Source organism: Sinocyclocheilus grahami, unplaced genomic scaffold (genome assembly GCF_001515645.1).
Source record: "Sinocyclocheilus grahami isolate Dianchi unplaced genomic scaffold, SAMN03320097.WGS_v1.1 scaffold1025.1, whole genome shotgun sequence".
In the NCBI taxonomy this organism is placed as follows: Eukaryota; Metazoa; Chordata; class Actinopteri; order Cypriniformes; family Cyprinidae; genus Sinocyclocheilus; species Sinocyclocheilus grahami.
The window spans coordinates 57,601-70,306 of NW_015506204.1; the positions used below are offsets into that span (position 1 = coordinate 57,601).

At 37.4% G+C, this 12,706-nt stretch overlaps 2 protein-coding genes across 3 annotated transcripts in view; one reads left to right on the top strand and one right to left on the bottom strand.

Moving 5' to 3' along the window:
* Positions 1-769, top strand: part of h3f3a (H3 histone, family 3A) — a 2,279-nt gene extending 1,510 nt beyond the window's left edge. For both annotated transcript variants that reach the window (XM_016251037.1, XM_016251036.1), the window contains 2 exons: positions 131-284; positions 394-769. In XM_016251037.1, coding sequence (XP_016106523.1) covers positions 131-284; positions 394-522 — 283 coding nt within the window. In that variant the 3' untranslated portion in view covers positions 523-769. The remainder of the gene's footprint in view (positions 1-130; positions 285-393) is intronic.
* Positions 770-5,777: 5,008 nt separating this feature from the next.
* Positions 5,778-11,276, bottom strand: LOC107565760 (G-protein coupled estrogen receptor 1-like). The gene is made up of 2 exons (XM_016251029.1): positions 11,197-11,276; positions 5,778-7,497 (listed from the first exon to the last, which is right to left on the bottom strand). Exon 2 carries the CDS (start codon positions 7,077-7,079, stop codon positions 6,018-6,020), a length of 1,062 nt encoding a protein of 353 aa, XP_016106515.1. The 5' UTR covers positions 7,080-7,497; positions 11,197-11,276; the 3' UTR covers positions 5,778-6,017.
* Positions 11,277-12,706: the final 1,430 nt, after the last annotated feature.

Here is a 12,706-nt window from a genome sequence, read left to right on the forward strand (position 1 = left end):
AAAAAGTAATGCGTTACTTTACTAGTTACTTGAAAAAAGTAATCTGATTACGTAACTCGCATTACTTGTAATGAGTTACCCCCAACACTGATCACAGGTAAATCACATGTTTTTTTCTTCCTCACTTAAGGCCTGGAACTGTTGCTCTGAGAGAGATTCGTCGTTATCAGAAGTCAACGGAGCTGCTCATCCGCAAGTTGCCGTTTCAGCGTCTGGTTAGGGAGATTGCGCAGGACTTCAAAACTGATCTGAGGTTCCAGAGTGCAGCCATTGGTGCACTTCAGGTGTGTAGCGATTGTTGTTGTGTTTAAAATTATTCCATGACTGAATCGCAATGTGACATACAATGTTTTAAAGTTTCTGCAAGCGCTAACGTTAACACTTGTCTTACAGGAAGCAAGTGAGGCCTACCTTGTTGGTCTGTTTGAGGACACCAACTTGTGCGCCATTCATGCCAAGAGAGTCACAATCATGCCCAAGGATATCCAGCTTGCGAGGCGAATCAGAGGAGAGAGGGCCTAATTTTCATTTCATTTTTTTCTTTTCTTAACTTTTAATGAGAAACACTCAAAGTAAAAGCAATGGATTTGTACATTGGAGTCATTTTGTAAATCATTCCTTACAGACTCAGGTTTTTAAAGTGAGTGTCTAGATTAACCATTGTAGAGCTCATTGTGAAGCGGCTTTAGTTGCATGCTTTAATGTATTTATCACTTATCTTAATTTACATTGATCATTGGGTTGTAAATAAAATTACTCTACCTCAAAACGGTGTGCTGATTCTGTCACTTGATGTGCTCAGGTTTTTAATCTCGAGTCTTGCAGGATACTAAAATGACAGCTACATAAGTCTATTATGACCAATGTCACTGAACCAATATTATCTTAGTTTTTTTGGTTTTTTTTCTCGATGTTCATTACAGTTTGTTGAACTAGTGTCAAGACTCCTGGAAAGCGACTTGATTTGTAGCAGACTTCTCTTTTCACCACAAGAGGGCATAATCGTATCATTTTGGCACAATTTGCAACTAACCACAATCATCAAATTACATCTTGGTGTATTTCTCTTAGATGTGGCGTGCTACCATATTACTCTCACTATACATTATGTGCTGAATACACTATTTGATGGCACTAGCATCAAGTTGTAGCATGCTAATCAAAGCATTTTCGTTGTAAGTAGGCTATAATGTGCAGTATTCGGTATGCTAGTTTTATTCGGAACTGACTGACACATTTCTTTGGTCAGCACACATTTAGCATTTAAGGAAGCTGCTTCATATGTTACTCGAGTCGACAATACTTTTCTCATTATTAATCTCCGTTGCCGTCGACTGTATACTTATATTATCTTCATTTGTGCGCTCTGGCGCCCTCTTATGGCCAGTGGTGAGTGCACGCTTTATTTTGATTACTATTTGTTTTTTTTTAAATATCTAAATGTTGTGGTTTAGTCTATACCAGGGATCCTCATATCTGGCCCACGAGATCCACTTTCCTGCAGAGTTTAGCTCTAACCCTAATCAAACACACCTGAGCACGCTAATCAATGTCTTCGGGGATCATTAGAAAATCAGGTAGGTGACTTTGATAAGGGTTGGAGCTAAACTGCAGCGCATTGGACCGCTAGGGCAAGATATGAGGGACCCTGGTCTATACCATGCTTGGTCGATATATTTATTTTGAGCCATTATACATTCAGAAGAGCTACACTCTTATTAGACTGAAACACTCCTATGCAACGCTCTTTGACCCTCTTGATGTTACCTAATTTGCCTCGGTTCTTTTTTTTTTCCCCCCCAAGAGAAGATTTTAAATATGTAAATGTAATTGTGGATCAGATCTTTTATTCAAACTCATATTCCCTAAGCGTATGCATTAATTCTCACTACTTTAATTACCTTTGACAAAAGGATGCTGGAAGTCTTGTGGTGTTTTGTAAGCTTTCAGCTTATTCTACTCCAAACCACAATATTTCTATGGCTTTTATTTTTGTAAAATATGAATTATTTGGACCGATTCTTCTTTTGTGCTCAAATCTATTTTGAAGTATATTTGTGGTTTGTATTGTTTGTTATATTTATTTTGAGCCATTATACATTCAGAAGAGCTACACTCTTATTAGACTGAAACACTCCTATGCAACGCTCTTTGACCCTCTTGATGTTACCTAATTTGCCTCGGCTCTTTTTTTCCCCCCCAAGAGAAGATTTTAAATATGTAAATGTAATTGTGGATCAGATCTTTTATTCAAACTCATATTCCCTAAGCGTATGCATTAATTCTCACTACTTTAATTACCTTTGACAAAAGGATGCTGGAAGTCTTGTGGTGTTTTGTAAGCTTTCAGCTTATTCTACTCCAAACCACAATATTTCTATGGCTTTTATTTTTGTAAAATATGAATTATTTGGACCGATTCTTCTTTTGTGCTCAAATCTATTTTGAAGTATATTTGTGGTTTGTATTGTTTGTTTATGTGAGTACAGACAGGAAGCATGTAAACACTGGAAACTGTAAGACAGCATGAGTTCTGATAAATAGATTCATTCAACCGCATCAAAAGAGAAATCTCATAGACAACTGGGACTAACATATGCGCTAGGACGCAATGACGTCAGACCCTGAGCCCTGCTCCAGTCCCAGCTGCAGACACACACTCTTCTCACAGTCTCTCCCTCACCTCTTGCTCTTTGTCTTTCTCAGAGTCGTCCCGTGTCTATTTATTTGTATTTATACAGATACGAAATTAACATGTCTCACTGACTCTTTCCCAGGGGATGGATTGTGGGGGTCTGGATTTCAGCTCAGTTGTCTGTCATTATTTCACTTGTCTGTATCTGTGATGCTCACATCCTAAGGCTGTTCTCATCATGGATTCTCAAATCTCTTTTAGAGGCACACAACCTTACCCACGCCCTATAGGTCTGTCTGAGACACAAGTTTCCTGCAAGTCACTCTTTTGTTTCTCTCTTTATGTGTGGGTTGGCTTTTATAATATGTAACTGAGTAAATATGTTAATGTACCTGGTGATGTCCATACAAATTCATTAAAAGTTATTCAAACAATGCTTGCATGTTTTTCCCAGGCTGGGCTGTTACAGCTGGAAAAACATTTCTTGGTTTTGCCAGGCTGTCTTATTTTAGTTTTTTCTCTTCTTGCAGACTGCCAGAGCTGCATGTTCTGTTGCGCTGGTCTATATTAAACAAACTCTGTATCAGCACCCAGCACTCCATACTGACATATGATTGTGATTATCAACAACAGTTGCATTATTATAACTGATACATGCTGTCAAATACATTTCATCAAGAGTATGTCAAAAACCAACAAATGGGTTTCAGATCAACACGCATTTTCTCCATTGATCTCAGTGTTTTCATATCCTGTCTCTAGAGCAGTATTTATTATTTATATGCCATTTCAGTATTTATTACTTTTATTTTAATTTTTATATTTCCAAATTTTAGTCACGCCAGAGCTGCATGTTCTGTTGCGCTGGTCTATATTAAACAAACTCTGTATCAGCACCCAGCATACTGACATATGCTTGTGATTATCAACAACAGTTGCATTATTATAACTGATACATGCTGTCAAATACATTTCATCAAGAGTATGTCAAAAACCAACAAATGGGTTTCAGATCAACACGCATTTTCTCCATTGATCTCAGTGTTTTCATATCCTGTCTCTAGAGCAGTATTTATTATTTATATGCCATTTCAGTATTTATTACTTTTATTTTAATTTTTATATTTCCAAATTTTAGTCATATTTAAGTGCTTTTGCTCAGTTTTAGTTATTTTACTATTTCTGCTTATACTTATTTAGTTTGTTGTTTTTTTTAGTTAAAATTAAACTAATATTTATATGAAATTGATTCCAGTTTTATTTCTATTAACAAAAATGTTTTTAGTTTTAGTTACAACAATGCTCCAGAGTGAGTTTATGGCTCAGGTGATTGACTCAAAAAGGTCTGTGAGCAGAACCGAGGCAGGACACGTTGAGAAACGATGTCTAAATCTCACCCCAAATTCAAAAATAAAATTTTTTATGTAAATAAACTAAGCCTTTTTAGGTCCGTTAAGACTTTGACTTGGATTGTGACATTATTTACATGACAGTTTTCCCACACAAATCTAGACTTTTTAAATTTTTGTGTGTTTTATAATTCACAATAGACTCCTGATTCTAAATACATTCTCATTGCTGTAATACAGTAATAATAATAATACTACTACTACTAATAATAATCATCACTTACAGCAGCTTGTCTGTAGACTTTATCATGGCCAGCAGGAACATATCCAGTATGTACTTTTATTGGCTGAAATGTGTCTGATTATTATTAAAGATGTCTACTTTTTCATAATATGATAGGCACTAAAATTTGCCCTATATTAAATCACAGTCTGCATTAGCTGTTTGTGCTGGCCGGTCAATTTCCTGTGCCATTTGCCATAGATAACAAACAATAAGTGATTTACCTGTGGAGTAAATATTGACTTATACTATACTACAATCTTGTTTTCCATCTAAGAAGGGAATAAATCAATTATGCATCAATATCCCCTCACCTTTCTATTTACATTCTAGTGTAGCAGACAGCTTTCTTCAAACTAACAGTGCAAACCTAGTGGTCTTATTACAAAATTGACAACCATTTTATACTTTATTGTGAAAATTGGGCTATTTATTTATTAATTTTGCTTTTTCAGGCTCAAATGCATTATACCATTATATTGATCATTTTGTATGGTGTACTGCTCAACAAGAAAAAAATCCCAAGAGACCTCATTTTTAATTCATTTTCTTTGTGTTTGTTTATCTTTGTTCAGTTTTACTTGGGAAAAAGCCCTCAGACTGCCACTGTGTTTATGAATAATTTGAGTCATATATTGTTTTAGCCCTGGGCACGAGAGGGCTCTCTCTAGGGGAGAATATCAGCTTCCTGTTATCAAAACGCTCTTGCTATCATTTCGTAAACATTTGTAATTTGTAACATTTAAATGATACTTAAATCATCCCGACACATTTTGGACAGTGCAACAATCATTTCAAGTCTTATCGTGTATCCATTGTTTCAAAATTAATTAGACCTTATAGGAATTACTTCCTTCCTATACAGTTCAAAGCAATCTACTGCAATCTCTCCTTGTTTTTGCTGATAGAGTGCACTCATGAGAAAATGAGCGGAATGGGAATGCAGCAAATAACTCTGGATCAGGTAAACCGCAGTGCTGGACATCGCATTTCCGAAGTCTTGAATAATCTGTTACATAGATTACAAACAGGAGCCAACACCTGGGTTTAATGTCGCTAACACTTGTCCAAATGAGCAGTAATCCACCAAATATGCTTGCATTGAACTGAATTTACTTTAATGTTTACCTAATGATGTATTTGTGTAAACCTAGAGAGATTAACTTGATCTTTTCAGACATTGGTACTGTTTACCACTGTTTATGGAATCCCTAAGATTGGCTGGGAGTAAATCTTACACTCTTGAAACTGTCGAAAGATTCTCACGTTTTTAGCATCTCCCAGTGAAGATGTCCTGAATGGAAAATCCTACAAAATATGCATTTATTCAGTCTTGAAGCAGAACAGACTAAGTTGTTGATTGTGTCAGTGTCAATAGCATTAATATATGAAAAGGAGAATATATGTAACAATAACTCAGATGGGAAATGGGTTGCAGGTGCTTCCATTACTTTATTTGTGCCCTTAAAATGGACTCCGAGAATATCATCCTATAAAAGTCTTGCTGTCCTATTATTTCTATTATTTGTAAAAGGTATCCGTAAGCCAAGCTCTGCATCTGTGTTTTATAATCCCCTTCATCAGCAGGTGATTCACCCTGAATAATCCTTGTTTTGCTCAGCCGACTTTAAGAATTAGGCGTCACGACGTCAAGCTAACCCAAAGATCTCTCTGTCAATTCATGATCAAGTTCTGGAAAACGAGGCAAGGCAGATGACAACTTCAGGAACTGCAGGTCGCCATACCTGCGCTACACTTCGGACTCGCTCCTGACAGGGATGTGCAAATCCAGGGTGTGATTACAGAAGCGGTAGACCACAGACCAGCTGGCCTTCCTCTTGATGAAAAGCCGCAGCTTGTCCCTGAAAGTCTCCCCGAGGAAGCTGTAAATGATCGGGTTTAGGCAGCTGTTGGAGAACGCAGCCAGGTTGACGATGTGTCCAGTCAATGGGTAGTCGTGCCACAGTGTGGTGTCGCTGCGTTTCGACGGGTCTGCCGTGCCTTGGAGCAGCTGGATGCTAATGAAAACATTCTCAGGCAGCCAGCAAATAAAGAACACCAGCACCACCACCACAATCATGCGCAGGGCCTTCTGCCGGCGCGGCCACAGTCCCCTGTGCTTCTGGGCCCGCATGAGGATGCGGACGATCAGGGAGTAGCACAGGCCGATGATGGAGAAGGGCACCAGAAATCCGATCGTCACCTCGAGCCACTGGATCTCAAAGACATTGGCGAAGCAGAAGTGCACCTCGCCAGTGTGTTGTGTTTGCACAATGGTGAAAGGAAGCAGAGTCGCCAGGATGGAGGCCATCCAGATGAGGCTGCAGCTGAGTTTGGCGTGCTGCATGGTTCGCAGTGGACTGCTGCTCATAGAGTTAGCGAGAGCAATGTATCGGTCGAAACTCATCCAAGTCAGGAAGAAGATGCTGCTGTACATGTTCACCTGGAGGAACAGCGACATGAAGGTACAGAGGACGGTGTAGTCGTAGTACTTCTCATTGAGATTGAAGACCTCGATGAGCGAGTCCGCCACCAGAATAAGGTCCGCCACAGCCAGGTTGACGAAGTACAGATCAGGGATGGTCATCTTGTCCCTGTGGTTGAGGTTGACCACCAAAATGAGGATGTTCCCAATGAAGCCAATGGGGAACAGCAATATGGTGTACAGGCAGGAGAGAAACAGGCCGATGGCGTAAAACTCATAGGTGTCTATGCTCTCTTTCACATCGGTTAGGTTGAAGTCATACGGAGCATTGAACTGCTCAGTGTCATTTATGTAAATCTGAATCACAGTGGTAGTCTGCTCTTCCATACTGGCCGAGTCTCTGTTTTAGATGCTGTGAATGATGCTACATACTTAATTTGTGTCAGTGCCCAGTTCGCCTTGTAGAGAGCATCCTTGATTGAGCCTCCATTCGCATTTTGACGGCACCCGGTTGTTTACAAGCAGACGCTCAAGGTTTTATAGATTCCACCCAGACAGTTTCGCCTCTGAAGATGCAGCCAGGGTAGAAGACCTCCATTTTCAGGGCAGTCTCTCAGCTATGGAGGCTGCCTGGGCTTGTATGATCCATGGCACCAACACCAAGAGTCACTCCTTAGGGATTGTGCTTCCTTTTTTTCTTTTGCACACTTTGCTCTTCACACGTGTTCAATCCAGTGCAGTTTGGTCTCCTCCAGTCCATGAGCATGATTTTTTTAGTGCACCAATGACACCACCACTGTGACACCTGATCAAGCGAGAGAGAAATTAGGAAAATAATATCTGAAGAACAAAACATTCTTTTGGCATCACCCAAAAATGTCATTTTGTCATCATTTATTCACCCTTATGTCATTCCAAACCTTTATGACTAGATATACAGTACGTTATTGTCCATGTAATGAAAGTCAGAGTCTAAAACAGAAAACGGACCCAACACACTTTCGCTAAATGGACAAAAAAACACTAAAACATTTGTCTAAATATCAGAATGAAATCAGACAGGTTTGGAATTACATGAGGGTGAGTAATTTCTTTTTAATTTTTAGGTGAACTATCCCTTTAATGTAAGTATTATGTTAAATATCTTCTTTTGCAGCCCTCATAACAGTTTTTAATTGATTCACCTTAAGGCTTGAGTGTCTACAAGCTTATTAAAATGCAAAGCAATGTCTTAAACAGATGCATTGAAGCACCCTGAGCTGGCAGACACATGTGCTAAACTCACAACTATTAAAGAGTAAAACGGCAGGCTGTACAACTGCTTCATAGTGATAGATACAATATTTGATTTTCCCCACAGGAACATAGGCTAACTGCACTAGATAACTCTTCATTCATAACTGATTTTTACTACGCGCATGTATTGTGATTTTGGAGAGAAAGACTGTCCAAGGTAGTGAACTGTAATGATTTTCCACTGACATAGAGTTAATGAGTGTCAAAAGAAAATAGAATCTCATTATAATAGTAATTTCAGATTAATATGCCACGGTATCATGAATAATGATGTGTAATGAATTAAATCTAATTCTTCCATGCTAATTAAAACACTCATTATGCAATAATTACCATATATTTTGAAAGGATATATAATGTAGGTATTTAGATACAGGATCTGTATCAATCCGAATCAATTTGGTAAACAAATGCAATCATTAGTGAGTACTAAAATTAGGCATGGCAGAAAAGATTAACCTTCAGTGAGCAATCAGGGCATATCTGACTTTTTACTTCCTACATAGATGAACTATGCCTTTCTCAAATATAATTCACCAAAGCCAAATTAAATGTGCATAATTTTAATCACAATGAAGACTACATCAATTTTGTAACGAGAAAGAAACTCATTGATTTTAATGAGGTCTATGTGAACTGTCTGGACTCTAAATACTTTAACCTTTAAAAGAATAAATTCCCAGTGAAACTGGTCGGCACACTGCAGAAAAGTCTAAGAAGTGCAGCCAGGTTTCCAAAATTAGACCACTTATTTTCAGTCTTTTGCAGATGGCTTATTATGAGCGTAAAGGTTTGGATATTTGGACACTGTAAATGGTTTTGACAACCCATGCACAGTGCAATCAAATGCGATCTTCACTTTGATTGACAGTTTGCAATACCTATCTCTCAATTAAAATGTAGGAAAAAATATATGTAGAAAAATATGTCACTTTAATTTTCTGTTAATAATTTTATTCTATATATATACTGTATGATCACAATATTTGTATGGCATATTAAGTGCCCATTAAACTAAACAAATATAAACTACAACATTATGTAAGGCTTGCTTTCATTTTAGAAATACCATAACAAACAGAACTGTGAGTGTCTTAGTCTGATCCTGTAGCTGTAATTCATTCTCAGCTGCAGACCCATTCAGATGTCATCACTGCATAATAGATAAAGGAAGATTTGTTATTGCCTAAAATTACATCTCCTTCAAAAGACCCTGTAGGATGATATAATTCTTTCCCAAAAGGGAATCTGCGCGTTTACTCACAGATGTAATATGACACGAGCTATTTGTCAATTTATTAGTGATGGAGTAGTCACATCAACAGAAGACAAGCACCCAGATAATTGAAAGGCTCATTTGGAAAATGTGTGTGTGTGTGTGTGTGTGTGTGTGAGAGAGAGAGAGAGAGAAAGAGAAAGGGAGACTGCACATTATGATGTGTCTCAACCAGGAGAATGACTTCTTTATCAAGTGTTCATCTATTTGAAATCTCTGCAGTGCATCTGTGAAATTAGTGCACCTGTCGAAAAGACCATCTTACACTAGCATGAATTTGCATGATGTTACAGGCTGCTTTATTCTGGTTCATGGTGCTTTAGTGCTGGTCTAGCAGGTGCACCAGCATAGTCATGCTATTCTAATACAAAACTAAACAGGTGAAGCTAGTCGACTAGCATCGTCTTTCTAGTGAAGCTGGTTGACCAAAATAGTCTTGGTTAAGAGAGTTAACCGTCATATTCTGTTTGGGTTATGAGAGACTGCATGGCCATTTCAATAGCTCACACTGTACTTGACATTCAAGTATCAAGTTGATATTTCATAACTTTAATTACCAAATTTTGTGAGAAATTATTGATAAAATATTTTAAGTAAAAATAATAATAATATATAAACCAAAAAACATGTTACTTACATTTGGGGACTGACAGAAACCAGATAAAACAAATACAATTAATTTTCACATGATACGTCATGACAGGTATGCACACAGCAGTGTTAGGCTATGTTAGTATTATTTATGTTGTTTATAGTATTTATTAATATTTTGAATTAGCTTTTATCTTTTATATTTTCAGTTTTCATTTGACTTTTTACTTTAGATTTTGCAATTTTATGTGCTTTTCTCATTTAAATTTAAATTTAAAATATTAAAATATATTTATATTTAGCTTTATTTTATTTCAGTGTTATACATTTTAGTAATTCAACTTTAAAATATTTTAAAGGCAATATTTCTCATTTTCATTTACATTTTTTAAGTTGATATTTCTCATATAATGAGTATATTTTATCCTTTTTTTAATTCTAACTTAATTCTAAGTTTTAGTTAACAATAATAATCCTGACACACATTAGCAGTACATTCCTAAGAGTTTACTTTGATTTGTTTTATTGTCTTTTTTTCTGAAGGAAACAGCAACAAGGGTATTACATTGTAAAACAGTAATTTTTCTATATAACTACTTTGATGAGGGTTAAAAGGTTCAATTCAACGTTACTGTTATAAGTTTTCCCCATATGTGACCCTGGACCACAAAACCAGTCATAAGGATCAATTTTTTGAAATTGAGATTTATATAATAAGCTTTCCATTGGTGTATGGTTTGTTAGGATAGGACAATATTTGGCTGAGATCCAACTATTTGAAAATCTGGAATCTGAGGGTGCAAAAAAATCAAAATATTGAGAAAATCGCCTTTAAAGTTGTCCAAATGAAGTCCTTAGCAGTGCATATTACTAATGATAATACATTTTTGATATAATAATGGTAGGACATTTACAAAATATCTTCATGGAACATGATCTTTACTTAATATCCTAAAGATTTTTGGCATAAAAGAAAAACCGATTATTTTGACCCATACAATGTGCTATTGCTACAAATATAGCCCAGAAACTTAAGACTGGTTTTGTGGTCCAGGGTCACATATAGCATTGGCTCTCAGGTACCCCGAATATAAAGAATGTAAGTCTATAGCGACAAAACATGAGTATCAAGAATCCCGGTGGAAACACCAGCACACCAGCATTGAAGAAAACACACACACACAGTTTTCCAGCCGTTGTGGACTTTTCAACTGGGTTTGTCCCACAAATAAACGTAATGTCTAGTAACTAAGCTATTATGCGACTCATTTACTTCTCTCAAAAGTATTATTAATTCATAAAATCCATGAATAGAAAATAATAGAGTCAAAAGTCACTCACTTTATTTAAGAGGGCTTGCGATGCAGTCAGTGTAGAGTTGCCGCAGATTTGTTATTCCTTTACCGGGACAAGATCCACTGTCTGCGCCACCTACTGTTATAAGACAACTCGCTGCTGTCAGGGAGAAGGTCCAGAGAAGAATGTAACTACAGCTTCCCTCCTTTGTGGCCACTAGTTCACTAGCCACCCCTCTACCTCCTCCTTCTCTTCTCTTCTCTCTCTCCTCTCAGCTCTGACTTTCCTCAGCACGACCACACGCATGTGGACAGCATCAATAGCAGGAGACCCACCAATGGCAGTTACTTAGCACAGGACATATGGCCACTGTCGCGACTCATTTCATTTCTGTTTCAACTGCTGAGACATGCATGACACTAGTGCTCATTAGTCTAATTGTAGTTCAAAGAATGACGAAGACTTCACAAGGGCAGGTTCTTTTAAATGCTCCAGACCTGGGATGAGACGTCCCTGATGCAACAACGACTGATGATGAATAATCGAGTGTATTTAAAACACTTGGTCAGGTTTGAACTATTAAAGATGATGTAAAGTGCTTGTATAAGAGTGAGATGCAAATAAATGTCACTAACTTCTAACAAACTTTTTATAAGAACAAAAAATTTAAGAGATGGTTTTACAATGGTGTCATTTATGTTACAACATCTCTGAGAGAATGGAAACTATTCATAATAAGATTGTACGTGAGAAGTGAATCATTTAGTGGTGCTGTACAATGTTAGATGGAGAACTGAAATGACCCTTTGTTTGGAGAATGAGTGGAAGCAAAGCTTTTGTCGGCCGTGAGATTACTGAGTCACAAACTATTATGCTTGTAATTCGATTTTCTGAACAGGGATGCATTCTGTTCACCTTATCAACCTCTCTGTGTCAAGATGGGTTTACAGAAAGCTTGAAGGCTCTTTTATGTGCCGTCAACTACGTCTTCAAAGAGGTTTGTGTAGAACAACCTAAAGTCAATGGTTCGGTGAGGCTGTCTGCAATGAATCCCCGTCAGGCTGGCTGTAATGAATCCTCTTTGTTATCACAGAAAGAACAAGTCAGACTCGAAAATCAACAGATATAGAACAATCCACGGATGTAAGCCGTTTTCTGTGAGACTTCCGGTTCATTAGCTGCTGTAGGGAAATAACGAGAAGAATAACAAAGTGCAGTAAACGGTAAACCTGTTTGCACTACAAACCAGTAAGTTCATAATTAAGATTATACATTAAAATAATATGGTAAGACAAAGCAGTTTGCGATATCAAGCAGCAAGCAGTTTTGTACAGCTAAAAATAACTGGAAGCGAATGTCACTGGAAACTAGACCAATGAAATTTACAAATGGCTGTGCCCGCATTTAAGGCTTAATTTAACATCTGTAGTTGTTTTCTGGTTTTCTTTCAGTTTTAGAGAAACCCTCTTGGTGAACTGGTCTCTTGGGTCTGGTCCATAATCCGTCACTGGTCTGAATGTCAAGTGAGGGGGAAAAAGAAGTTAGCCAGCACTAC

Excerpts from the sequence above, each read along its gene's own strand:
- LOC107565760 (XM_016251029.1), bottom strand. The coding sequence starts at position 7,079 with ATGGAAGAGCAGACTACCACTGTGATTCAGATTTACATAAATGACACT.